The 26583-nt window shown below is 50.6% G+C and overlaps 1 protein-coding gene across 15 annotated transcripts in view; it reads right to left on the bottom strand.

Annotated features, from left to right (window-relative positions):
* STIM1 (stromal interaction molecule 1) overlaps positions 1-26583 on the bottom strand; it is a 105904-nt gene that overhangs the window by 40251 nt on the left and 39070 nt on the right. For 13 of the 15 annotated variants that reach the window (XR_012622197.1, XR_012622200.1, XR_012622199.1 and 10 more), the window contains 4 exons: positions 24296-24429; positions 13092-13206; positions 9009-9120; positions 6001-6116 (listed from right to left, as the gene is read on the bottom strand). Coding sequence is in view for 11 of the 15 variants with exons in the window: in XM_074816649.1 (XP_074672750.1) it covers positions 6001-6116; positions 9009-9120; positions 13092-13206; positions 24296-24429 (477 nt within the window). In the remaining 4 variants the exon portion in view is untranslated. The remainder of the gene's footprint in view (positions 1-6000; positions 6117-9008; positions 9121-13091; positions 13207-24295; positions 24430-26583) is intronic. The other 2 variants (XM_074816652.1, XM_074816655.1) reach the window with 1 other exon arrangement.

The raw sequence follows: 26583 nt of genomic DNA, 5'->3' as shown, positions 1-26583 counted from the left end.
TACACACTAACACTGCCCTGACACAAGCACTGGATGCAATGTGTCTCCTGGGTGCAACTAATATCTCTTATTTCCTTCCAAGTGCCACAACACAACCAAAAGGATTCACTCAGAGACCTGGCCAGGCTGAAGCGATGGGCTGAGGCCAACTGGGGGAGTTTCACTAAGGCCAAATGCCGGGTGCTGCGCTTGGGCCACAACAACCCCCAGCAGGGCTACAGGCTTGGGGAGGAGTGGCTGGAGAGCTGCCAGTCAGAGAGGGACCTGGGGGGGATGGATTGATAATGAGCCAGCAGTGTGCCCAGGTGGCCAAGAAGGCCAATGGCATCCTGGCTTGTGTCAGCACTAGCGTGGCCAGCAGGGACAGGGAAGGGATCTGACCCCTGGACTCGGCACTGGTGAGGCCGCCCCTCGATTCCTGGGTTCAGTTTTGGGCCCCTCACTCCAAAAGGGCCCTTGAATGACTCGAGCGTGTCCAGAGAAGGGCAACGGAGCTGGTGCAGGGTCTGGAGCACAGGTGTGATGGGGAGCGGCTGAGGGAACTGGGGGGGTTTAGTGTGGAGAAGAGGAGGCTGAGGGGAGACCTCCTGGCCCTCTCCAACTCCCTGAAAGGAGGGTGCAGAGAGGGGGGATGAGTCTCTTGAGCCAAGGAACCAGCGGCAGGCCAAGAGGGAATGGCCTCAAGCTGCGCCAGGGCAGGGTCAGACTGGCTCTTAGGAAGGATTTCTTTGCAGAAGGGGCTGTTGGGCGTTGGAATGGGCTGCCCAGGGCAGGGGGGGAGTCCCCATCCCTGGAGGGGTTGAAGAGTCGGGCTGACCCAGCGCTGAGGGATCTGGTGGAGTTGGGAATGGTCAGGGTGAGGTTCATGGTTGGACTGGAGGAGCTTCAAGGGCTTTTCCAACCTGGATGATTCTGGGATTCTGTGAAAATCCTGGTTACTCCGTCTACTGCTTGGACTGGGAAATGAGGCCGCAGCAGAGCGACGCAGCTACAGTCACAGGCATGAGCCTGCCCCACGCAATCCACGCCCCCAGCCTGATATATCCAAACGCCAAAATTATCTTTCTGATACTCTGCACACGCCGCGTCCCACCTGTACGGCTCCACCAACCCCCCTGGGTGCAGGAGTCGCACTCGGCTTGATCCACATGGCGCAGAGCACCGCCAGGCACAGCCGTGACTGTCAGACAGGCCCCACCACCGTTCCAGTCTAGAAAAGACACGGAAACTCTGTAAATCCCGGTAAATCACTCTGGATTTGTCAGCGTGAAGAAGCGACTGATTCTGTGTTCAGCCTCTGTATCTAACGCCCCGGACAGAGGCCAACTGTGCAGCAAGGCACCGGAGCAGAGGTTTTACAGGTGACGCTCGCATGGTTTGTGTCCAGTTTATGGTAACTTGAATCACACCACACTTCTCCCCGGCTGCAGAGGGCACAGCCTGTTCTCCCTGCTCGCGTGGGGCCTCTCCTGCTCTGCCGCTCCCGCGCCGCTTCACCCCTTCGCTCCCGGCACCAGCGACCGCGACCAGGCAAACCCGCAAGCATGCAAAAGCTGCAGGAAAAAGCAACATACCCCGAGGAAACCCGACTCTATACTTTTTCTCTTTTCTTTTCTGGGGAAAGAAGGAAGAATGGACACAATTTTACCAAAGACTGTAGTTGTTAACACACTGATTACAAGACTGTTCATGTCACGTCAGGTTTGCAGCACTGCCTTTGCTTCATGTTGGAAGGAAGGAAGGTAAAAAAAAGCCCTACAATAGTCAAAACTTAACAGTAACCTCAGGTGTCTTAAGTAAAAGAGTCCCACCGTGAAAGATACAAATTTGAAGCCTCAACTTTTAAACAAAATCTTTCACAAAGTTTTACTTTAGGAACAGGATGGATTATTAGAAAATCAGCAGTTTTACAGCAACTTATCAATAAGCACTGATAAAACAGAAAAATCTACATACTCAAATGACTAACTTTTTCATTTCCCTATGTTAATTAATCAGACCAGTTTAGCAGCAGACATTTTCAGATAGGAGAGGGAAAGAAGAACCCACCCGAGGATACAGACGGGCAACGCTCCCTCTGAAGCCAGCCTGGTGGCAGCTGCTCTAAGTGTCACAGCATAAAAAAAAGTACAAAAATGCCCCTGATTTAAAAAACCCAAACAAAGCCAACAGCTCAATAAATTCCCCTGATGGCACCTATAGTTCTTCTCTCTGTTGATAAAGCCCCGGTCCCTTCTCGAGTCTTTTTTACTTGCTAGTGGAACCACAAGATAATTATGGAACGATGCTTTTATAAATGCGCCGATTTTCAGTGGCAATAGGATGCCCTAAAACCAGCCAGATTTCCTGTTGCCCCACTCCTTGGCTGTTCAGGTTCAGAGCTTTAGAGTACCCCAGCCTAAAGCCCAGCCCATCGGCCAGGTGCTGCTGGCACACGGACTGAGAAAACAATACGGTGACGCTAACGGACCCTGTGAAGTCCATTAATGGGACAAAGCTGATTTTCTATCTAGGTGCAGGTAATCTAAACACAATCCAGTTAACTGTAAATATTTAGAGTGGATAGTAAATCTCACAGTGATAAATTAATCTGGTATTTGGTTAAGAAATTCTATTGCATTAAACAAATAATGATTCAACTGATCTAGAAATACTTGTCAAATACGCTTTTAATTACTATAAAGGGAAACAAATCGTTATATTGGTAGCTATACCCAAGGAAGTGTGGCTTCATCCACCCCAGGGAGAGGGCACCAAGGAACAAACGCTTCATGAAAAGCGAAAAAAGGTCAATTTGTTCAGAAACCTCCAACAGGTGCCACCTCCTGCCTGGGAAATGTCTCCTTTGCCAGGCACCCGGTCCTTGCGCTGCTCTTCACCCACAGAGCCCAGGGCAGGTCCTGCTCGGGCAGCAGCTTGGCAAACCACTGTGGCTTGTGCTCAGCTGTGAAAAATTAGGTCTGGTGGATGGCTGTCCTGGAAGTGGAGCTGCAGAAACCTCTCCCGAAATCCCCCTGGCAACACACAGGTCCCACTCTGACACCCTTTGGGATGGATAACTCCGGGCACAGCTTTTTCTCTGTCTTTTAACCCCAAATGGTACCACAGTGGTGCCTTGAACCACCTGTGAGGAGACGTTATGTCTCAGTCTTCATCACTCAAGCGCTATAAAGAATAAAAATTTCAATTCACTTTTCACCAAAAATACCTATTGTTTTGAATTTGAATTGAGAACGGTCAGTGTGAGGTTAATGGTTGGACTAGATGATCTTCAAGGTCTTTTCCAACCAAGATGATTCTGTGAATTTTACTGCTTGTTTTCTTGAATTCCCCTCTCCCGTCTCACCTGAAGTTGTGGCATTTTGTGCTGGATAAATTCCTGAACCCCAGGAACAGGACACCAAAGGGACACAGCCACGGAAGAAGCAATCGCTTCATCTTGCTTAGATTATAATTTTACCACACTCCTTCGCACTTGGATTAATTACAGAGCTGCAACCCTGCAAGTGGGCAGACCTGTTTGAAGGAGGAAATGGCATGTCTGGAGCCTGGCATAGGAAATCAGACCTCGTGGGATTACAGGAGCCTACTGATCAGCACGGAAACTGGCCGGGTGCCCCACTCAACTACCCGACGCTCACTGAAGCCTCCGCAAGGAATTACAGGAGACATCAGAGAATGAGCTCTCTAGCCCCAGGATGGGAAAAGGCTTCTCCCAGCTTCTTGTGTCAGAGCGAGGACCCATGCCTCAGTACGTGTGCTGTAATCCCCTCTGACAAGGAGATGTCTGTGGCTTTATGAGGCTGCAGGAAGCAATCGCGGTGCTCCAGTCTAGGCTGACTTTATTTGAATGCTTTTATCCCTGCACTGAACAGAAAGTAGCTTCAAGAGAGAAGAAAAACCCTCATCAAGAGAGAAGACAAACCCTGGAAATCCTGCACATCTCACTGCCAGCAGCTTCCCTCTCCAACAGCAAAGGCCACATCAGCCCCACTGAAAAGAACCGTCACAGGAACAGATCTGAAACCACTAAATCTATCGCTGTGCCAAAGCTGCTTCTGCGGCTTAAGAGGTCACCCAGTACTTCCCGAAACTGCTGATTGCTAATGGCTGCTGAAAACTGCTGTTTCACAGGCCGTTCCTCAAGGAATCAGTTTTTGATAAACAACTTCTCACCACACACTGCAGTATGAACGGGAGACAAATCCGTTCAGCTGACTGGAAAATAGAAAATATCACCTGAAAAGCGTTAAATCTCTACTTCAGCTAAAAACTTAAAGCGTGTTTCCTCTAGTCACGTACCCGATACGTACACAGATCGCAAAACTCTGTCACAAACCTGTAGGGATCTGACATCAACCCCATCGGGACGGCTGACCGCGCGCTTTTATCTGTGTGACCGGAGGAGGCTCATGTTGCAGTGCCACGACAGCCGCGTGGCAAAACGGAGTACCTCGACCATTAATCTCAAAGCATTACAAGTGATTTACTTTGCTGTTTACAGAGCACCCAAGAACTGCCTGGAAAATTCCCTCCCCCAAGCACAGGAGCTCCTGGGCTCGAGCCTTTGTCGGGTGAGCCATGACAGCAGGCTCTCACCCATGTCTGCGCCACCGCCGTGCAATGCCACCGACCCACCAAAGAGCTTCGCCTTGTAGCACAGGCCAAATATAAATAAAAAAAGCAAACTGTGCCTGAATGAATATAAGCTTTTTAGTAACTGGAAGCAGAAATGGCTGATTGTATAGCCTAGGCTTCTGGTTCACTCAGCTTAAATCTCTGCCAAGCCTCATAAATTTCACTTTGCTTAATCTGCACAGCCAGTTTTCCCAGGATTTGTCTCGCTGCCCTTTCTCTCAGGAATGTGGACACAGACTGAAAACAAGAAAAGACTGCGCTAACAGTTGGACTTAAAAAAAAGAATGAATTGAAGAAATAATGGAAGCACTTTATCACCTCCCACTGGCCAAGTGCTGGGCAGTCCGGAGAGGGCAGGCTGGGAAAAAAGCCAAAAACCCCAAACTTCTCTATTAGATTGTCAGCAGATCCTTGTCCCGCAGGGTAAGGGTACATCCTATCTGCTATTCCAGCAGCCGACAGTAGCAGATGCTTAAAAACCCCACATAGATTATAGAGGAAGCACAAAGTGGAATTTTTGACAGTGTCACCCTCCAGCTGTCAGAGTTCCCAGGCCAGAATTTGCGCCCAGACTGTTGCATTTGCACCATGATAAGAAAGTGCCACTTTGGATCCAGGCAAACCCCCCGCACAGGGGACACGCGACAACTGAAAGGGAAAAGGGGTGTAAAGGGGCTCAAACTGCATACAGGCAACACGGCCTGCCCTAAAAACCCATCTCGTGGGCACGATGCCAAGCAGAAACAGGCCCTGATCAAGGAAGGCTTCTGCTCACCTCCCAAAAGCACCTAACGCTCACGAGAAAGACGTTGAGTAAGAAGGAGAGAGACAAAAGCACCTTTAACAGAGAGCAGACGTGAGTGAGCCAGATGGAACGAACGCAAGAGGAGCACCCCGAGCAGTGCCAGAGAACACCTGGCGCCTGCAATCAGCATCAAAGGAACCCAGTTCCTCCTTCTCATCCATCCTAAACGCCCTCCCGCCCACCCTACAGCCCTTCCCCTCATCCTGAGGTGGGTTAATCTGCAGTCTGAGTCACCGAGGGAGCCCCAGGGCCCAGCAGCAGCTTCTGCCTGCAGAGCCCCTTTGGGCAGCCGCAGACCTCACCGCAGGCAGGAAAGACGGGCAGGTTTCACCCGACGGCAGCCCAGCAGGCAGGACACCTCTGGGCTAGAGACCTGCTCCAAAAAATCCAGAGGCAACCCACTCCTGTTTCAGAGGAGCTGTAGCAGGGATGATTTACCTAGGTGAGGCTGTGCAGGGCACAGTTTGGTTCACACAGATTTATCTTTGCTCTTCAATACCGAGCAGACGCAGATCCTCTTGATCAACAGCCAAAGGACTTTGAATTTTGGTACTTACAGAGAGGAGGCCCAAACAGCACCGTGTCCAGAGCTTTCAGCTGCAGCTTCTGCCTGTGGCTTCGATCTGTCATTTTCAGAACACTTCCCATCATGGTGGCGTTGTTCACTGCTAGCCTGGAAAAAAAAAAAAAAAGATAAAAAAAGAAGTAGGCACGGTCATATCCATCTGGATTAATAACTGACCAAAAATTAGTAAAGTGGAGACTACAGGAGGAGAAATGCAATGAGCAGGACCTGGAAGATCCCTGCTTGGGCTATCAGGACAAGAGAAATCCCTCAGATATTGTCATTTCCCCCAAGCAGCGCTACAGGCTTGGGGAGGAGTGGCTGGAGAGCTGCCAGTCAGAGAGGGACCTGGGGGGGATGGATTGATAATGAGCCAGCAGTGTGCCCAGGTGGCCAAGAAGGCCAATAGCATCCTGGCTTGTATCAGCACTAGCGTGGCCAGCAGGGACAGGGAAGGGATCTTACCCCTGTGCTCGGCACTGGTGAGGCCACACCTCGATTACCGTGTTCAGTTTTGGGCCCCTCACTCCAAAAAGGCCATTGAATGACTCGAGCGTGTCCAGAGAAGGGCAACGGAGCTGGTGCAGGGTCTGGAGCACAGGTGTGATGGGGAGCGGCTGAGGGAACTGGGGGGGTTTAGTGTGGAGAAGAGGAGGCTGAGGGGAGACCTCCTGGCCCTCTCCAACTCCCTGAGAGGAGGGTGCAGAGAGGGGGGATGAGTCTCTTGAGCCAAGGAACCAGCGGCAGGCCAAGAGGGAATGGCCTCAAGCTGCGCCAGGGCAGGGTCAGACTGGCTCTTAGGAAGGATTTCTTTGCAGAAGGGGTTGTTGGGCGTTGGAATGGGCTGCCCAGGGCAGGGGGGGAGTCCCCATCCCTGGAGGGGTTGAAGAGTCAGGCTGACCCAGCGCTGAGGGATCTGGTGGAGTTGGGAACGGTCAGGGTGAGGTTCATGGTTGGACTGGAGGAGCTTCAAGGGCTTTTCCAACCTCGATGACTCTGGGATTCTGTGATCTCTGATACCGCCTATCTCTGGGAAAGAGTTACACAGCAGTGTCTGGCTTTACTTGGACAAAGAAGGAAAAACCACAGCCACACCTATTTCATTAATCTCAACAACCTAAATTACTGATTTCCCATCAAAACTGATCTTTTGGTGTCCTACCAGTCACTAATATTATTTTTTTTTAATCAAGCCTATACTGCTAGCCTTTTGACATCTTATTTCACAGATCACAAGGAAGAAACATGGGCACACCATGTACTGCCTCGAAAACCTTAATTTGTTCCCAGTTAATCCCTCCTTCTCAGTTCACAAGCCCCTTTTCAGCAGCAATAACCTTTACCCAGAAAGCCGCGCTGAGTGTTTTCAAACCTGTTATGAGTTTAGGCCAACTCACAGCCAGCATTTCTCTTGAGGAACATGAGGCTTAGAAGCCTCCTTTGCTGGAGCACCGAGGGGAACAAATTAGCACCAGCACATACCAGTGCTGGGTGGTGCAGAGATACAGAACTAGTAGCCCTTGAACTGGGGACTTAAACACTACTTAGATGCAACCCAGAGAGCGGAGATGCTCCTTTGCTGAGGATGAACAAAGCCAGAGAAGCTCCACGACTGGGCTGGCGTTATGAAGACAGGCTGCGGCAGGGCCAGGACGTAGCCTAAGTCTGCTCTGCTCCAGGTCAGGGTTTTAGCTCTAAATATGTAGCTTCAGGCACACGCAGGTGAAGTCTCACACCCAGACCAGCAAGGACAGTGCTCACGACTACATGAGTCAGACTGCAGCCTCTCCTTGCACACACATCAGCTACACGCTCGCTTACAGCTAAATCCCTCCCTGCAGAGTGAAGCCGAAGCCTCTGGACAGAACCGAAGCGGAACAGGGATCAGACTTGGCTCTGCGCATGCCAACGGATGGCACATGATGTTATGAGCCACCCCAGACCTGGTTTTCTTCCTGGCACACAGAGTCACAGAATCCCAGAATCCTTCAGGTTGGAAAAGCCCCTCGGGATCATCGAGTCCAACCCTCAGCCCGATTCTGCAAAGTTCTCCCCTACCCCACATCCCCCCACAGCTCATCCAAACGGCCCTTAAACACACCCAGGGATGGGGACTCCACCCCCTCCCTGGGCAGCCTATTCCACTCTCTGACCACTCTTGCTGGGAAACATTTTTTCCTCATGCCCAGTCTGAACCTCCCCTGTTGCAGTTTAAAGCCGTTCCCTCTTGTTCTGTCACTAATTCCCTGGGAGAAGAGACCAGCACCAACCTCTCTACAACGTCCTTTCAGGGAGCTGCAGAGAGTGATGAGGTCTGCCCTCACCTTCTCCTCCTCACACTGAACAGTCCCAGCTCCTTCAATCTCTCCTCACAGGATTTATTCTCCAGGCCCTTCCCCAGCCTCGTTGCCCTCCTCTGCACTCGCCCCAGCCCCTCGAGATCTCTCTTGGATTGAGGTGCCCAAAACTGGACACAACCCTCCAGGTGTGGCCTCACCAGTGCAGAGCACAGGGGGACTATCACCTCCCTGCTTCTGCTGGTCACATTATTTCTCATCCAAGCCAGGATGCCGTTGGCTTTCTTGGCCACCTGGGCACACTGCTGGCTCCTGTTCAGCTGCTTGTCAATGAGAACCCCCAGATCCTTCTCTTCCAGACAGTTCCAGCCACCCCTCCCCAAGCCTGTAGCCATGCAGGGGGTTGTTGTGGCCCAAGTGCAGGACCTGGCACTTGGCCTTGTTGAAGCCCATCCCGCTGACGTTGGCCACCGATCCAATCTATCCAAGTCTCTCTGTAGAGCCTCCCTCTCCTCATGCAGATCGACACTCCTGCTTCACTGGGTGTCATCTGTGAATTTACTGATGATACACTCTATGTCCTTATCAAGATCATCAATAAAGATGTTGAACAGAAATGGTTCCAACATTGAGCCCGAGGAACACCACTTGTGACCGGCTGCCACGTCCCAGAGGAACCCAAGACAATGCAGTGAGCACTGACCTGGGCATGGCGTGTCCACTCAGCTGCAACTTTCTGAAGGTCTCTTCATATTGTGGCAGCTCTACGTAGGTGATGAGCCACTGAACCACCTCGTCTACTGTCCAGTTATACACTGTAGGAGAGGCAGAAAACAAGCAAGCAGCTTAATATTTTTACTAAGCAACTAAACTCATCAAGCCAGCAACAACAGCATAACTTCACCAGACACACCTCAGCCTACCACCTTCAGCAGAGAAAAGACACCTGCGGAGTTTAAACACATTCCTATTAAGTGAGCCGGGGTGGAGATATTAAATCCCGTGGATTATTAGACAAGACATAATCCCCCTGGGATACTCCAGGCGATCCTGCAGGTCCTCAGCCTCTACCTGGTGTGATTATTTTTGCTACACACGATGGGCTAACACAGCTTCAGCGCAGCCATGAGGGGCTGCTACACCTTTAGCTGTAACAGACACCACCACGTCGTGCGTAAGGGCTGGTGCTTTCCCAAGGGCAGCCTCTGACAACAAACGTTTCATGGTGGTTGATTTGACACTGGGCTTCTGAGCTCACGAAAGAAAAACATGCAATGAGGCCATCAGATAAAGGAGCCTCAGACAGTGCTGGCGTGGGCAACGTCACCAGAAGGGCCCGAGGCCGAGATCCTCGGAGAGGCAACACCCGAAGTGCCGGTAAATGATAAGTGAAATCTCTTCGTTTTCTATCAGCCAAGTGACTTTGCTGTCTCCAAACTCCCAACAAAGTACACTCATCCTCACCACAAGCCCACACCCCTGGAATACTGAATCCAGCCAACGTATCTGGCAACACGCTGGGGAAGCCTCGCCCGCTCCTCCAGACCCCTGGACCACGCGAGCATCAATTTTTAAAAAGTGCATATGGAGAAATGCTGTAAGAAAACGGCTGTAAACAGTGATTTGCAGGAGGAGGTGGAGCGGGTGCAGCAGCTGAACCAGGTGAACTTTTCCCCTAAACTGCCTCAACCTGTGGATTTGTGTGTTATTTTTGGAGCCAACACCCAGCCACAGATAAGGAAACTTTTGGAAAAGAAGCTTCTGCCTTTGCCACTTCGTTTTGTTGCACTTCTAGCAATGGTTATGAAGGCAAAGAACATCACGCAACAGATTTTTTTTTCACAGGACAGGAGGGGTTTGCTCTGCTTTAATTTACCAACTTGTGTCTTTGCTTAGCACCAGCTGAGCTCTTGCAGCACTCACCCAGCAACCCAGAGTGCTGAGCTGGATGTGACCCACTGCCGACCATCACCACCCTGCACGCTTCTGGCCCGGCATCCGCCAGTCCCTCTCTCACATGCCCTTTCCAACAGCCAAGTGGAGAAAAGGCCCATTTACTGCTGGCTCCGAGGGCTGCAGCGCTGCCGAGCTCTTAAATGTCAACAATGAGTTGTCGCACAAATATGAGAAACATCTGCCAGCTCACTCCGGGGAGCTGAACGCCTTCGATGGGACGATGACAGGGCAGAGCAAGAGCCAAGTGCCGGGCGAAGGAGAGGAAGACTCGAGAAGAAGGTGTCACCTCAATGTACACAGGGTGGCAAACGTGAAGTCACAGAATCACCAAATCCTTCAGGTTGGAAAAGCCCCTCGGGATCATTGAGTCCAACCCTCAGCCCAACTCTACAAAGTTCTCCCCTACCCCACATCCCCCCACAGCTCATCCAAACGGCCCTTAAACACACCCAGGGGTGGGGACTCCACCCCCTCCCTGGGCAGCCTATTCCACTCTCTGACCACTCTTGCTGGGAAACATTTTATCCTAATGTAAGTCAGCAAACTGCCCTCACTTCAGGAAACTCCCCACAGCTAATTCTCCTCCCAGGCCTGGCAAAGCTCCCCCCTCCCCCCCAGCAATGCCAGGCTTGTCCCACGCAGCCCCTCCATGTCCCCACGGCAATGGCCACCTCTCGGCCTCGCACAGCAGCCCCCGGCTTCTTCTGAAACCCCCCCGGCCTCTCTCTGTTTGGCCTTCCATACTCAAAGGTCTTTATTTTGGGAGGAAAGCACGCTCACACGCAGAGGTTTTGAGCAGCCTGGGCTAGTGGAAGGTGTCCCTGGCCATGGCAGGGGGGCGGCACTGGATGAGCTTTAGGGTCCCTCCCAACCCAAACCAGTCCACGACTCTGTGAAGAACGAGCAGCTCTCCCACCATGATCTGATCTGATCTGATCTGCTGCTTCAGCGGCTTTGGTAGAGCCTGGCTTACCAAGGGCTTTACCTGTCAAATCCAACACCTTGTAAGAGCAGCACAACCTTTGTATTTTGGGATAATGAGGGAGCAGAAACAACTTTTTAGTTTACATGGGTGACCAGGAACAACAGCAACAGCAGGCAGGAAAAGCACTCAGCTTGAAATCAGATAGAATGGGTATAACTGCCCCGGCACCTGTCAGGAAGGGGTTTAACTGCCCTGGCACCTGTCAGGAAGGGGTTTAACTGCCCTGGCACCCATCAGGAAGGGGTTTAACTGCCCCAGCACCCGTCAGGAAGGGGTTTAACTGCCCCGGCGCCCATCCCTGTCAGATCAGTGCCCTTCCAAAGCCGCTTTTCACACCCACATGAAGGAGCAGACCTTTTCCACAAGCCTGATTCTACTAGTTTCACGACTTGAGTTCAAACGCCAAGATTAGGCTCCATATGACACCATCCTTTAGAAACGAATTATTTTCTCAGCTAGCTATACAGAACGATGAGAAGGGAAAACAAGAGTGGCAGCTAAATCCAACCCAAGGAAAACCGTTATGCCACAGCAGCTCCACCCAAAGACATGGCAGGTCCCGTGTGTGTCAGAAGCAGCGAGCGAGCAAAAGCAGCTCAGCAATTAAGGGACCTGGGGAGTATCATGGGACGTTCTCCTCCATCTCTTAATGATTTCTACCCTTTCCCAGCCGACACTAAAATATCCTTCAGGCAAAGCCATCTGTAAACAGCCATACAACAGAATAAATATTTCTTACATGAGGTTTTCCTTGAACACAGGAGACAAAGCGACTCCTCAGCATCATCCTGACTTGTAAGTGGTTTGGATGAGAATTTTCAACCCGTGGCTGCCCATCCCCACAGGACGGAGAGTCTGGTCCTGGATAAACAACTCCAGGATCGTGCACAGAACTGCTGTGTTTTCAACCTGCCTTTCAAACACTGTACCTGAGTATTCGTTTAGTCCTCCTGGGAGTGTGAGGGACTGTAACACTCCTTACAGCTGTATCTACACAGCGCCTTGGAAACACCGAGCACATCCCACCCCCAGGTAATTTAAAGGCTAAGACAGAAAAATCAAAAAGGAGAAAGTAGAAGTGAAACCCATGCCTTTTCCTGATAACCTCAGACACCCTCTGATGCCCAGAAACAGCCAGTGCTGCAAAAGCCCAGGGTGTGGGCAGCCCGCACGCAGCAGCCAGGGAAGCACTAGTGAACTGTAAAGTTTCTTCCCAAATTCAGAGTTTCAGGAAGTTTCCCACCAGTGACTGAACTTCCACCACCTCCCTGGGCTAACTTGCTGGGATGAGTAATACCATTCCTTAACAGCTTGCAGCTTATTTCTACACCAAGTGTATTTATGTAGACTTCCAGTTTTAGGACTTTACCTTCTTTTCACTAGATTAAGGAGCTTTTCAGGTTCAGCAAATTTCTTCTACGGAAAACACACTATGTAGGAAAACTCCCACACAGCCCTGTTGAATATTTAGGATGCTGTTACCCCATAAAAATACCATCTGAAACCGGGTATTTGAAGGAGAACCTGGAATACGATGGTATTTGTCTCTATTTTAATACACATTTATAGGGGCAGAGAAACAAAATAACAATTTATAGTTTTAAGGCCATACTCAGATGCCAGCATTAACAGTTGGGAAGTACTGAGACCAACAAAATCTTGAACCCCCCCTGCTAAAAGGAAGCTGGAAGAATACTTGTACAAGGCAGCCAAAGCAGCAGCAGCAGCTCTCTCCTGGGAGGTACACACACTGCTGCCACGGTTATATGAAATCCAAAGTGTCTATGACTTTTAAGGCAAGGGGGTGGAGCGGGCTGTTTCAGTTTGCTTGTTTGTCTTTTTTACCTTCAGATGTCTTCCAGGCCTTCCAGAGATCTTCCACGCTAATGAGCTTGTCTTCTCCATGGAAGGTGCTGTGCTTGACTGTTGGGTCATGATAATTCAAGTCCTCCCTCAAGAACTAGGAGAAGAATAAACAGGGGGATTATGCTTTGATTCATCTTTTAGAGAGATGGGGAGCATTTAAAAAAAAAAAAAAATCTTTCACCTGTCTTCCTTATTATCACATTCACAGGTTGTCACGTAATAATTTCTATGGCAAAGTTCTCAAGTTCTCCTAAGTCTGAGATGCAGCAGCTCAGGTCTTCTAACCTTTGATCAAAACTACATCATCTCCCAGTTCATAGAATCACAGGAGGGTCTGGGTTAGGAAGGATGTTAAATATCAGCCAGTGCCACCCCTTGCCCCGGGCAGGGCCACCTTCCACTAGCCCAGGTTGCCCAAAGCCCCGTCCAACCTGGCCTTGAACCCTTCCAGGGAGGGGGCAGCCACAGCTTCTCTGGGCAACCTGTGCCAGGGCCTCACCACCCTCACAGGGAACAATTTCTGCCTTACATCTCATCTAAATCTCCCCTGTTTCAGCTTAAAACCATTCCCCCTCATCCTATCCCTCCCCCCCACCCCGATGACGAGTCCCTCCCCCCTTTCCTGTAGCCCCCTTCAGTCCTGGGAGGCCGCTCTAAGGTCTCCCCGGAGCCTTCTCTTCTCCAGCTGAACCCCCCAACTCTCTCAGCCTGTCCTCACAGGGGGGTGCTCCAGCCCCCCGAGCATCTTGGTGGCCTCCTCTGGCCCCGCTCGAGCAGGTCCATGCACACTCTATGCTGGAGCGCCCAGAGCTGGACGAAGTGCTCTGGGGGCGGGTGGCTCAGGCGAGCGGTTGATAACACCATCAATTACAGACCTGCACTTCCAACTCAACGCATTTTTCTCTTTCAGTTTCAGGATTTTATTCTGCCGCCTTTTTGCCAAGTAGCCCTCTGCCAGCAGATTTCTGCCTGGGGCCGTGCTGACAATAAGCAAGTCAGCTTAGGAGCTTCAGCCTCTCATTAAGAAAAGCAAACTTTCCAGACATCAAACCATTCTGCTTGTTCTTTTCCAATCAGCTGCTTTCCGAGTCCTCCACTGACACATCAGCGTAAGACGAGGTCACAGCATTCACAGAAGGCACAGACGCGTGGCAGCAGTAATCCTTCTCTCCTGCTGCTCCCTCTCTCTTGGCACAGAAACCCCAAATCTTCTTATGCTGCCTGTGCCCTCCCCGTGGAGAGACCCCACAAGCCCAAGAGCATCTATCGAAGGGACGAGGGAGCATTTCTGCAATCCAGCATTTCATTAGGAATTGCCCCATCTCCGATTCATCTGATCGCTGTGGAATAACACAAGCTGTAACACCAGAAATAAGAGGACACAGCCCCTTATGAGAAACAGTAAATGCTCAAAGGTTTACCCCAAGATCGTGACAGATGCTGCCTGCAGGCAGGGTGGAGCAAGATGTGCAAAGCATTAACCCAAAACCGCAGGAAAGAGAGAAAAAAACCCAAGTGATGGGGTCCTTGCTGCCCCAGTGCTCGGGGGAGAGAGGAGGCACAGGAGCAGCCACATGGAAATATGGAAAAAAGCTTTTTCTAAGGAGGAATCGAGCAAGACAGGTGATGCAAAGCAGCAAGGTCTTGGTATTTACAGAGGGGTCTTCAGGGAGGGCGGGGGGCTGGGCTGGGGAGGACAGGACAGCGCCCACCTTCCGCATGGGAATGTCACCCCGCAGTCCTAAGAATTAAAGATGAATCTGCACAATCAGATAAACAACACAAGCTACTCCTCGCTCAAAGACGAGGCAAAGCTTAAAGCCAGGTTTTCTGGGCTTCAGCAAATCCTCAACTTCAAGGCTATCCAGGAAGCAGGGGGGAGTTTGCCAGCTGAAAAGCACTTTTTTTGGTTAAGACCTTGTATTTGATTGCATCCAAATGTAGGTCATCAAAATCACCCAATGCTGCCAAGTAACAGGCTCCGTTATTTTGTAGGAGTTTCTGTGTCAATGAGAATTCTACCCGGGATTACTTCACACAGTCCACACACCACGCTGGGCGGTGGCAGCTTGGCTGCTGCAACATCTAGAATCGACTGAAAGCCCGGCCACAAAAGAAAGGATCTGCCCTGCCCACGCCACATTCTTCCAGCAACCCAGCAGGAATCTGAGAAATGAACTTTAGGGAACTGAGAATAACAATATATATAACTAGAGGTGACTATAGATATGTATTAGAAGATACATAGAATATATGTGCTTTTATTTTATATTTATATATAAAATTAGTGTACATGTAAAATACATTATTATTATATATTTAGGCTTGTTAAATATATATTTAGGGTTGTTTAGATGAGCTGTTGGGGGATGTGGTGTAGGGGAGAACTTTGTAGAGTCAGGCTGAGGGTTGGACTCGATGATCCCAAGGGGCTTTTCCAACCTGAATGATTCTGGGATTCTATATCTGTAATAATATATAAATATATATATATATAAAAAATAAAATCATTATTTAACTATTTTTGGTTGCTGCACAAAACTGACAGATCAAACTGAATATGAACATTCTCTGCAGTACATCTGAAGGTTTCTGTCCTGGTAAGAGAAGCCAGAAAATATTCAGCAAGCGTATATGTTAAATTGATTTTAATACAGATAGACAGAGTATAACAAATTAATATAACTTAGGCTTTGGGGATTCCAGGATTTTGGGATTCCAGACTTTGAATTATAGTATCACCAAAAATTCAACGAAGTGGCACAATGGAACCAACTTTATGTCAATGGAGTAAGAATCCAAGAAATTATTTTTAGATCTGACCTGTACCTCCAAAGCAAAGCTGAAACATCGACAGGAGGGGAGGCATTTTCACCGTGGGCTGAGCCGCTAACGAAACCCACACCTATTGTCAGTACGGTCTGCGGAGCTAAATCCACTCAGGGAACACTTGTGTCACAGTAACGAGCTCTGGTGTGTTCCCACCCCCCTCCCAGCTCAGAAGATGGGCCAGAAACAGGGACACCAACGAAAAGTGAAGAAAGTTGTATTAACAACAAACTATGAGAGTGTAAGAAAGACTGACAGGATTTGAGACCACCCTGCACGCAGGAGGGATTCATGAGATGCAAGGGAAGCAAAGTATGTGGCAATCAAACAAGGAAGAGGATCATGCACATTCCTGTATCTAGCAGATGCAACAAAACCGAAAAATAATTTCACATTTACATCCCTGCATGCACCACCCAGTGCATGACTGCCACGCAGCCTCCTTTTATTACAGGTCTTCCAAGGGTGTAACAGAATTACCGAAGAAAAGAGTAATCACTAGAGACAGAGATAGTATTTTAATATCAGACAGGGCATGAAAAATATCTGTGCGATTTTAACTTTCCAGGCCCTCTAGAGATGGCACCGAGGCTACCTGCAGCTCGTGCCTGGTTCCTCTCTGCTCTCTTGCTCTCCAGCCCGTGAAAGCTTCGGCTGCTCTGCCTGTCTTGCAGACAAACACGGAAAATGGGAGAATTCAGGCAGGCGGTTGCCGATCGACTCCGCCGCAGGCCAACGCATGGCCCGGAGAGGCGAAGCCGTCGGCCTCCTGGCTCGGTAACCCGTGACCAAGGGAAGGTGGCAATGTCACCTGGCGGGCTGCCAGCTCCCACCAGGCCCGAGGGATCAGCTGCCGCTCTGTATATTTAGCTCGGGGAGCACAAAAAAGAAAAATGATCTCTTGCAGCTTTCCTCCAGCCCACCATCACCAAAACAAACCCCCAAGGACTCTACGGAGGGGACGGAGCTGCTCAGAGTATCTCGATAAACAAGCAGGAGGAGGATGGAGGACGGGGCTGTGTCTTCATGCATGGTGCAGTCCCAGAGGCTGCAGGAGCTAGGCTGCATGCACCAAAGCCCAGGGAAGCCTTAAAACCATATTTTTTTTTTCCCTTAGTCTCTTCTGGGGAACAGAAAAGAAGAATAGTGCAAATACAGCAAATAAGCCAAACTGCCTGGCACGGTCATTGGGGGTGAGGGCTGCTGTGCCGTGAGGGGGTGTCAGCTCTGCTCTGAGCTGGGGAATGGAGGTGTTTCACAGAATCCCAGAATCATCTGGTTGGAAAAGCCCTTGAAGCTCCTCCAGTCCAACCATGAACCTCACCCTGACCGTTCCCAACTCCACCAGATCCCTCAGCGCTGGGTCAGCCCGACTCTTCAACCCCTCCAGGGATGGGGACTCCCCCCCTGCCCTGGGCAGCCCATTCCAACGCCCAACAGCCCCTTCTGCAAAGAAATCCTTCCTAAGAGCCAGTCTGACCCTGCCCTGGCGCAGCTTGAGGCCATTCCCTCTTGGCCTGCCGCTGGTTCCTTGGCTCAAGAGACTCATCCCCCCTCTCTGCACCCTCCTCTCAGGGAGTTGGAGAGGGCCAGGAGGTCTCCCCTCAGCCTCCTCTTCTCCACACTAAACCCCCCCAGTTCCCTCAGCCGCTCCCCATCACACCTGTGCTCCAGACCCTGCACCAGCTCCGTTGCCCTTCTCTGGACACGCTCGAGTCATTCAATGGCCTTTTTGGAGTGAGGGGCCCAAAACTGAACCCAGGAATCGAGGGGCGGCCTCACCAGTGCCGAGCACAGGGGTAAGATCCCTTCCCTGTCCCTGCTGGCCACGCTAGTGCTGATACAAGCCAGGATGCCACTGGCCTTCTTGGCCACCTGGGCACACTGCTGGCTCATTATCAATCAATCCCCCCCAGGTCCCTCTCTGACTGGCAGCTCTCCAGCCACTCCTCCCCAAGCCTGTAGCGCTGTTGGGGGTTGTTGTGACCCAAGTGCAGCACCCGGCATTTGGCCTTAGTGAAACTCCCCCAGTTGGCCTCAGCCCATCACTCCAGCCTGGCCAGATCTCTCTGCAGAGCCTCCCTACCCTCAAGCAGATCAACACTCCCACCCAACTCCGTGTCATCTGCAAACTGACTGAGGGTGCACTCGATCCCCTCGTCTAGATCATCAATAAAGATGTTAAACAGGAGTGGCCCCAAAACCCAGCCCTGGGGGACACCACTCGTGACCGGCTGCCAACCGGATTTAACTCCGTTCACCACAACTCTTTGGGCCCGGCCATCCAGCCAGTTTTTTACCCAGTTTCCTGCTGATGCTGACCCATTAGCTCCTCAGCTGGGATTGTCAGACACCCACTACTGCTCCACACACCTTCCCCAACCGCCCCATGCTGCCAACCAGCACAAATCTGTGGGAATTCCCGTTGCACCAGGCTGGGACACACCAGCAGTACTTGGGGCACTTCTCAGAGGCCACATTTGTGCATCTACCGCAGGAACGGAGCTCGCAGTTTTTCCCCGTTGGAGGGGCTCCCCACAGATTTCAGGTGCGCAGGTAACTACCGAGCACACACATTATCACAGAATCACAGGATGGTTTGGGTTGGAAGGGACCTTAAAGCCCATCCAGTCCCACCCCCTGCCACGGGCAGGGACACCTTCCACTAGCCCAGGTGGCTCAATATGTGTATATATATAAAGTAGCCACGGGGCTCCCAGATCTTCAACATACCAGGCGTAAGAACCACTGCACAAAACATTGAGCTACTCACAAACCATCAAAAAGCAGCACTTTCAAAGTGCTACAGACCCTGCTGACCCCATCCCTGGAGATACCCTGAACTCAGAGTCCTGGGCAACTGGCTCTGGGTGGCCCTGCCTGGGCAGGGGCTGGGGCAGCTCCAGAGGTGCCACCCAGACCAGGTCCAGAGGTGCCACCCAGACCAGCTCCAGAGGTGCCACAAGAACAGCTCCAGAGGTGTTACCCAGACCCCCTCCAGAGGTGTCACCAGACCAGTTCCAGAGGTGCCACAAGACCAGTTCCAGAGGTGTCACCCGGACCAGCTCGAGATACCACACAGACCAGTTCCAGAGGTGCTACCCAGACTCCCTCCAGAGGTGCCACCTTGACCCCCTCCAGCTGCAGCCAGTCTGCAAATCCGCAAGAACAACAGAAGGAAATGTAGTTAACCAAGAATCTCAGCACGAAGTTCAGAGAAAGACAAACCACGATCACACCTTCCAAAAGCAACAGGAACGGAACCACCACTACAGGCAACAACCAACGTGAGCGGAGATCGCTGCGGGAAGAGACAGCCTGTACTGCAGTACTTTGGGGAGGGAACACATCCCATCCCTGCTGAAGGCACCCACAGTTCTGACCTCCACAGCAGCCTGTGGCAGAGAATTACCTGTTTTAGGAGGAAAACACTTTTCCTTGGTGCCCTCTGCTCACAGCTGCTCTGGCCCCAGGTTTCCAGCAAGTGCTGGAGGCACTGGCAGAGGTATGCACCCCCTCCAGAAAAACAATTACAGAACCGTTTCGCTTTCACCTTGTTAAACACAGGGACCTGTATTTTAATTCTCCATCTGCCAGATCCTGTGACCCATATGCTTTTCTCCACTCTGAGGGGTGAGGAGTTTGAGTTGCACGGGTTCCTTGGTTAAGGCAAACCTGTCGTCTCGGTGGCTGAAAGCACGCTCAGAAACGAGCAGTTCCACAAAGTGTGATTTTTTGGAGGTTTTTTCCTTGTGTTTTTTAATCTGCAGAAACTCCAACTACTTGCACAATCTCTGCACTTCCCCTCAAACCTTTATCTCTGCTCCCCAAATGCCATCACCCATCCCAAGCACCAACTACCACCTCACCGCTGCGAGGCAAAAAAAAAAGACCAAGAGACTGCAGTGCTCACCACGCATCCCTTCCCTCAGTCAGCTCACCGTTTTGAACATCTTTTCTGAGCTACCAATTTTCAGAAAATGTTTGTCTTCAAGCCCTCTTTCCTGCTAATGTGCCTGACCCCAGGCAGCGGGGTCAGAGGTTGAGAGGAGCCAGGAACTGACCCAGCAGTAAGACAAACTTTGTTTCCTTGGGAAACCAGGCTAACAGCGTCTGTCGTGTGAACCTCCATCAGAGCTGCCCCCAAACAGCTGGAGCTGCCTTTGGAGTGAGCGCGAGGAGCAGAAATAGCTCCCTAATTAGACAGTTTCCCCATGAGGGACAGCTCTTTCATTTTAATCGAGGTCACTTGATGTCATCTTAAACTTCATTGAAAATTCACTTCCAGAAAAAAAAAAATAAATGCAATGATGATTTAAGGACAGCCTAAAGTTGTTGCACAAGATTTCACCTATAATTAGAATGTTTAAAAGACACAGTTATCTGTCTGTCCCTCTCTGTCTGCCCAGTCAGGTCTTTTAACCCAAACAAAATGGACCCATAACTCACCCCCCCCCAGAGACAGGGCCAAAACAGTAACTGCAAATACAAAGTTCTCAACCAACAAGGGAAACGCAGCTACGGGAGGGCAGAGCTTGCTCTCCGCAGCCCCCGCGCAGGTGTCCCCATGGGCCTCCACAACCAACGTCTGCGAGACCCGCGGGCTGCCGAAGCTTGCACACGCTTCTGGAGAACAGGTGATTAAATCTCTTAGCTCAGCCTGATCCTCAGCAGAGGAACGTTTTGGGTTTTTTTTTTAATTAAAGGAATTAATATAAGATGAACAGAAAGGCAAAAGCAGAGAACTGTGGTTTTCCAGGCAACTCATCCAACTCAGCTCAATCTCTGTGCAAGGCTGACCAGTCACCAACACGTTCTGTTCTGAAACGACGTTAAGACGTCCGTCAGCTCGCTTTGTTCAGTGGCCAATCCACTTATTAAAAAAACAAAACCCAAGTATATAAACCTACACTTAAGGGAGACTCCTCAGAGCAACTGTTTGCAGCATGGCACTGCAGGTACCCAGGTACCCTCCCAACGGAGACCTCCCGAGGTCCCGTCCCCCCCGTCCTGTGACCCTGGAGAGGCTCCCCAGCACACGCCCCCCCGAGCCCCCCCACAGGGCTGCTGGTGGGTCCCAATTGGGTACCCAAGCACGTTGCCATCTCACACTCCTGCCTGGGTCCTTAGCTCCATCATTTTCTAAAAAGTCTGTGGAAATGGAGCCATGCCACCCTCCACGTCCACTCCCAGGGCAGGAGCCTCACACACTGAAAGAGTGTACGAAGATTAAACGTAAAAGGGTTAAATTTGAGCCTCCTGCATTATTTCAAATAATACCTCCAGCAGCTGTCCCACCACCACAGACAGGGAGTTAAAGCATGGTTACAGGGTACACAGGGGGGGTTAGAGCTGATAACCACGAAAGCAGAGAAACCGAGCACTTGGGCAGTGGCTGGCTCACCAAGGGAAATTCTTGAAATACCTTTTTCAGTGGCTTCAAAGCCTTTATTGAAAGTTTCATTTAATGCAACTTTAATAAAATTTTCAAGCCTAGAAAAGGTAAAGCTTGTGCCTGTATTTATAAAATCACAGAATCATTTCGGTTGGAAAAAGACCTTTAAGATGCATCAAGTTCAACTGCAAACCAAGTCCTCTGACAATGCCAAGTCCACTGGATATAACTTGGGGTCACCACGATGCCTCATTTTGTCAATAAGTAAACAGATATAAATCCTAACTCACTGCCGGCTGCAGAGACCTGCATGTGCACCCAAGCCTTCTCCACAGAGCCCAATATCTGCACATAAAACGCACAGCGCGCTCGTTGAGTATAAAAGGGAAAGCAGGGAGAAACGATCTTCAATCCTCACAAAAGATGTATATTTAAAATATTGACTAAGTTATGCTGTGCACTGTCGTTTATATTTTATTTTGCTTATTTTCTTCCACCTTGAACCCAAAGACGGTTGTCAGGGGGGATGTTCTTGTTCTCATTCCCACGCCGTGCATGCACCACCTCGCCGCGGTGCCCCCAGCGAGCCCCCACGAGCTCCTGCCCTGGGCCGGCGGCAGCCGCGGGGTGTCCGTGTGCCGTCCGGCCGATCACTCACTGGCACCGCCGCTCCTCGGGATTTTGGCATCCGCCGGGCTCGGTTTAACACCCGGCTGCCTTCGCCAGGCTCTGGGCTTCCTCCTCCCCCCAGCAAAATCCCGGCACGTGTTTCTCGTGGCAGAGCCCGGCGCTGGGCAGCACTTGGGGTTGGGGGGAGAAGGGTGGGCTTGTCTCACCCTTAAGCAGCGTTTGAATGCACAGGTAAATAAATGAAATACAGGCTGTCTCAATGAGCCAAAACAAACTTTTACAAAACCCAGACTTTCTTATATGAAAAACTTCACCTTTATCTACTTCTTTAAACTACCCATATCTAACCATTAACAGCAGAAATAACAGAAAAAAAGCTTTTTCCATTAAACAACATCTATACTGTAAAGTGAACTGATGGTACGAAGGCTTTGACAGATAATACCGTTAGTGCTCGTACAACAAGCTCTCAACTAGTCCACCGAGACACAGGGCAAGATTTGCTCAGAAACACAAAAATTGCCACTTAATGCCCAACTAACAACATGAGCTTCTCCTCAATTTAATAACAGGCGAGCAGGACGCACCGATGAATTGATTTGCCGGAGGGACCCTGGGAGAGGCAGAGCACCTCCAAAGCACTGCAGAGCAGAGAACTGCCTCCAGGGAAAACAGCACATTTGAGCAAATGCAATTGAATGCTTTTCATCTGTTTTAATTACTCTGTGAAGTGGGATTTAGGCAGAGGGAACAGCACTGCAAGCCGGGAGCAGCCAACCAACACCACAGGCTCCTCATGAACAGGGTGCTCAGCTCCAGGCACCCTGGAGACGGTTCTTGGGAGGTGACAGAAGAGCCCTTGAGATGGCTGGATTTGCCCAATAAACTGAGCTGCTGCGTCAGCTGGGGTGGGAGATTTAAGCGCCCTGGACTGCAGCTTCTTTATCTGAGAAATGGGAATAAAGCACCTGGGAGAAGGGCTCCTGAAGGACTGGTTGGTGTGTCCTTCTCCGAGGACAGCGCTGTGCAGGCTGCCACATCCCTTTAGTTTGTCACCGGCATCAGAATGGGGATAAAAAAATAAAAGAGATGCCTTTTTGTCCAGAAGCAGCGGGTCACAATTTTGTAAACTCCCAACCCTGCACAGAGATTATATCCAGTTCTCCCACAAACTGTCTGGACAGGCTGAGAAAGTTGGGGGGTTCAGCTGGAGAAGAGAAGGCCTCCCAGGACTGAAAGGGGCTACAGGAAAGGGGGGAGGGACTTGTCATCAGGAGGGGAGGGATAGGATGAAAGGAGAACAATTTTAAGCTGAAACAGGGGAGATTTAGATGAGATCTAAGGCAGAAATTGTTCCCTGTGAGGGTGGTGAGGCCCTGGCACAGGTTGCCCAGAGAAGCTGTGGCTGCCCCCTCCCGGGAAGGGTTCAAGGCCAGGTTGGACAGGGCTTTGGGCAACCTGGGCTAGTGGAAGGTGGCCCTGCCCAGGGCAGGGGGGTGGCACTGGATGGGCTTTAAGGTCCCTCCTAACCCAAACCCTCCCGTGATTCTATGAATTGGGACTGGAGAGCTGCCCATGACTGGCAGCAGATTCCTTCACCAGTCTGTTTTCTTTTAGCTTCCAACACTTTCTTATCCAGATGCCAGTCTCCTTACAAGACAGAATTCCCCACCTTGAACAGAGCCTTGTAATGAGCATCCACTGCAACTGAGGCAACATTGTAAATGAACAGCTCTCCCTTTTCTAGTAGTCACTTATTTCTACAACAATTTTATTTCTCTTCAGTAAAGTTATCTGCTAAAATCTCCAACACCAAGACAACAAAAAATTGTTCCTTTTTTCAGCAGTCTGCACACAGGTACTGTAACTGTTTCAGCAGGGTTGGTGGAAGAACGCAATAAACCGGAATGTGAAGGAGGCAGCAGCCAGTGGATTTGCTCAACAGTGACAGAGAGGCTCCATCAGAATCCAGAGGTGTTTCCCCACCCCACAGTTAAAAAAAGAATGAAATAATAACAGTCATGTAGACAAAACTCCTTGTCTTTCAGGGCTGGAATAAATTGGTAATACATTGTGTGTAGAAAAAAAGTGGCTGGGAACTGCCAGAAGAGAGGAAAAGCTGTAAACACTAAAGATTACAGTACTGAAATACACTGGATCAGAAATTTGGCTCAAGGTGGCACTTTGCTTCCACTGCCAGACGAAGAGGCAGCCAGCAGCCTCAGAGTCTGCCCACCTGGATTTCAGGCGCCCGCCACATCAGCATCACCCGGACCAGAAGAGCCCCCCCCAGCGCAGGAGGAGGACAGCAAAGCAGCCAAGCACTGACCTCGTCGCTCTCCTCTACGTCCACGTTGCCATTGGCATCATCATCCATCTGCTTGTGGATGTTGCGGACGGCTTCGAAGCTGAGCTGCTCGTCTTCATCGTGGCACAAGGGCTTGTCGATGCGGCAGAATTCTGCTGAGGGAAGAGAACACCAGCGTTAGGCAGCCCGTACCAAAAATCACAGAATCACAGAATCATTCAGGTTGGAAAAGCCCCTCGGGATCATCGAGTCCAACCCTCAGCCCAACTCTACAAAGTTCTCCCCTACCCCACATCCCCCCACAGCTCATCCAAACGGCCCTTAAACACACCCAGGGATGGGGACTCCACCCCCTCCCTGGGCAGCCTATTCCACTCTCTGACCACTCTTGCTGGGAAACATTTTTTCCTCATGCCCAGTCTGAACCTCCCCTGTTGCAGTTTAAAGCCGTTCCCTCTTGTTCTGTCACTAATTCCCTGGGAGAAGAGACCAGCACCAACCTCTCTACAACGTCCTTTCAGGGAGCTGTAGAGAGTGATGAGGTCTCCCCTCACCTTCTCCTCCTCACACTGAACAGTCCCAGCTCCTTCAATCTCTCCTCACAGGATTTATTCTCCAGGCCCTTCCCCAGCTCGTTGCCCTCCTCTGCACTCGCTCCAGCCCCTCGAGATCTCTCTCGGATTGAGGTGCCCAAAACTGGACACAACCCTCCAGGTGTGGCCTCACCAGTGCAGAGCACAGGGGGACTATCACCTCCCTGCTTCTGCTGGTCACACTATTTCTAATCCAAGCCAGGATGCCGTTGGCTTTCTTGGCCACCTGGGCACACTGCTGGCTCATGTCCAGCTGCTTGTCAATGAGAACCCCCAGATCCTTCTCTCCCAGACAGCTCCAGCCACCCCTCCCCAAGCCTGTAGCCATGCAGGGGGGGGTTGTGGCCCAAGTGCAGGACCTGGCACTTGGCCTTGTTGAAGCTCATCCCATTGACGTTGGCCACCGATCCAACCTATCCAAGTCTCTAAATACCGCCATTGTGTTTTGTATCTAAGCTGCTTCTGTTTGAAAAGCTCTTGCTGAGCTCTAGAGAAAGCATCCCGGCGCCGTCGCTGACAGCAGGGCTACGGGTGACGGCCAGAGTCCAGCGAAACCCCTAAGAGCGAGGGCTGGGTCACGGCCTCAGCGAGGCTGCTCTTCTCCAGGTCACCTTCTACAGCATCTCCACCCCCCCAGGCCCGCCCTGGTCTCACTGCTGTGCTTTCTGCTGCCTACGTGGTGGCCACCGATGCCCCGCGGGCAGGGGAAGGGGAGGACAGCAGCATATTTCACCTCCTATTTCATGAGCTTCATTTCTCACTTGGGGATTGTTAGTGTTGGCACGGCGTCTAGCTAGGACAGTAAGAGGTGTAGGTTTATATAACACGTCAATTAAACGAACTAGCCTTCTTCCTGATTATGAAATGGATTTTTCTGGCTTGTTTTCCACATATTTTTCTATGTTTCAAGACTAACACTTTTAAATTCTGCTGCATGCCCGAGTCCACGTAAGCACCAAATGTGGCCCATCCATCCCTTCTACGGCACTGCGGCGCAGCGACGCCTGACTCGCTGCAGCGCCGAGACAAAAACACAGATGCCAGGCACAAAACACATCCCCCAAAGGTGAGCTCTTTGCATGACACACATTAAAGCCCTTTTGTTTGACAGAGGCTGTATCAGATTCACCGTAAGCAGATAACGATTAAGAATTATCCAGGGGTGACTGCCCTGAGATCACTGGGAAACCAGCCCAATAGCTCCTGGCCCAGTTCCCATTAGAAATGAGAAAGGTCTCATGTTCAAAAAATCAAAGAGAGTTCAGACTGAACTCCAAGGAATTTAAGCGGAACAGTCCAAATTACGTATGAGCTCAAATCAAACTCTAAGATGATCTTCGCAAGATAAGACAAGTTTATTTACAGGAAAAGTAGACGGGTTTTCTCCTGCTGCTGTCACACATGCGCTCGCCTTGCTACCCAGAGATGATCGTCTGTCACATCTCCATACAACTAGCAAGTTCTTGGATTCGCTGTCAATGCAAAAGACTTTTTGAACTTCAAATCCACACAAGATTTTAAAAATTATTTTAGCACATACTACACAATCCCTGTGAGAAAAAAAATTCCTACAGGAAGCCCAAGAGCTTCTTAAACAGAGGTTCTGACAGAATATATGTTACCTGCGACATTTAAAAGTCCATTCAGTCAATTTGCTTGTGAAACTGAGGCTTGCACTACCAGACCCACTGGCCAATAGCCCTGCTTTGGTCCTGC

This window comes from Strix aluco, chromosome 2, assembly GCF_031877795.1.
Source record: "Strix aluco isolate bStrAlu1 chromosome 2, bStrAlu1.hap1, whole genome shotgun sequence".
NCBI classification, from domain to species: domain Eukaryota; kingdom Metazoa; phylum Chordata; class Aves; order Strigiformes; family Strigidae; genus Strix; species Strix aluco.
This window is presented reverse-complemented; position numbering and strand designations above follow the sequence as displayed.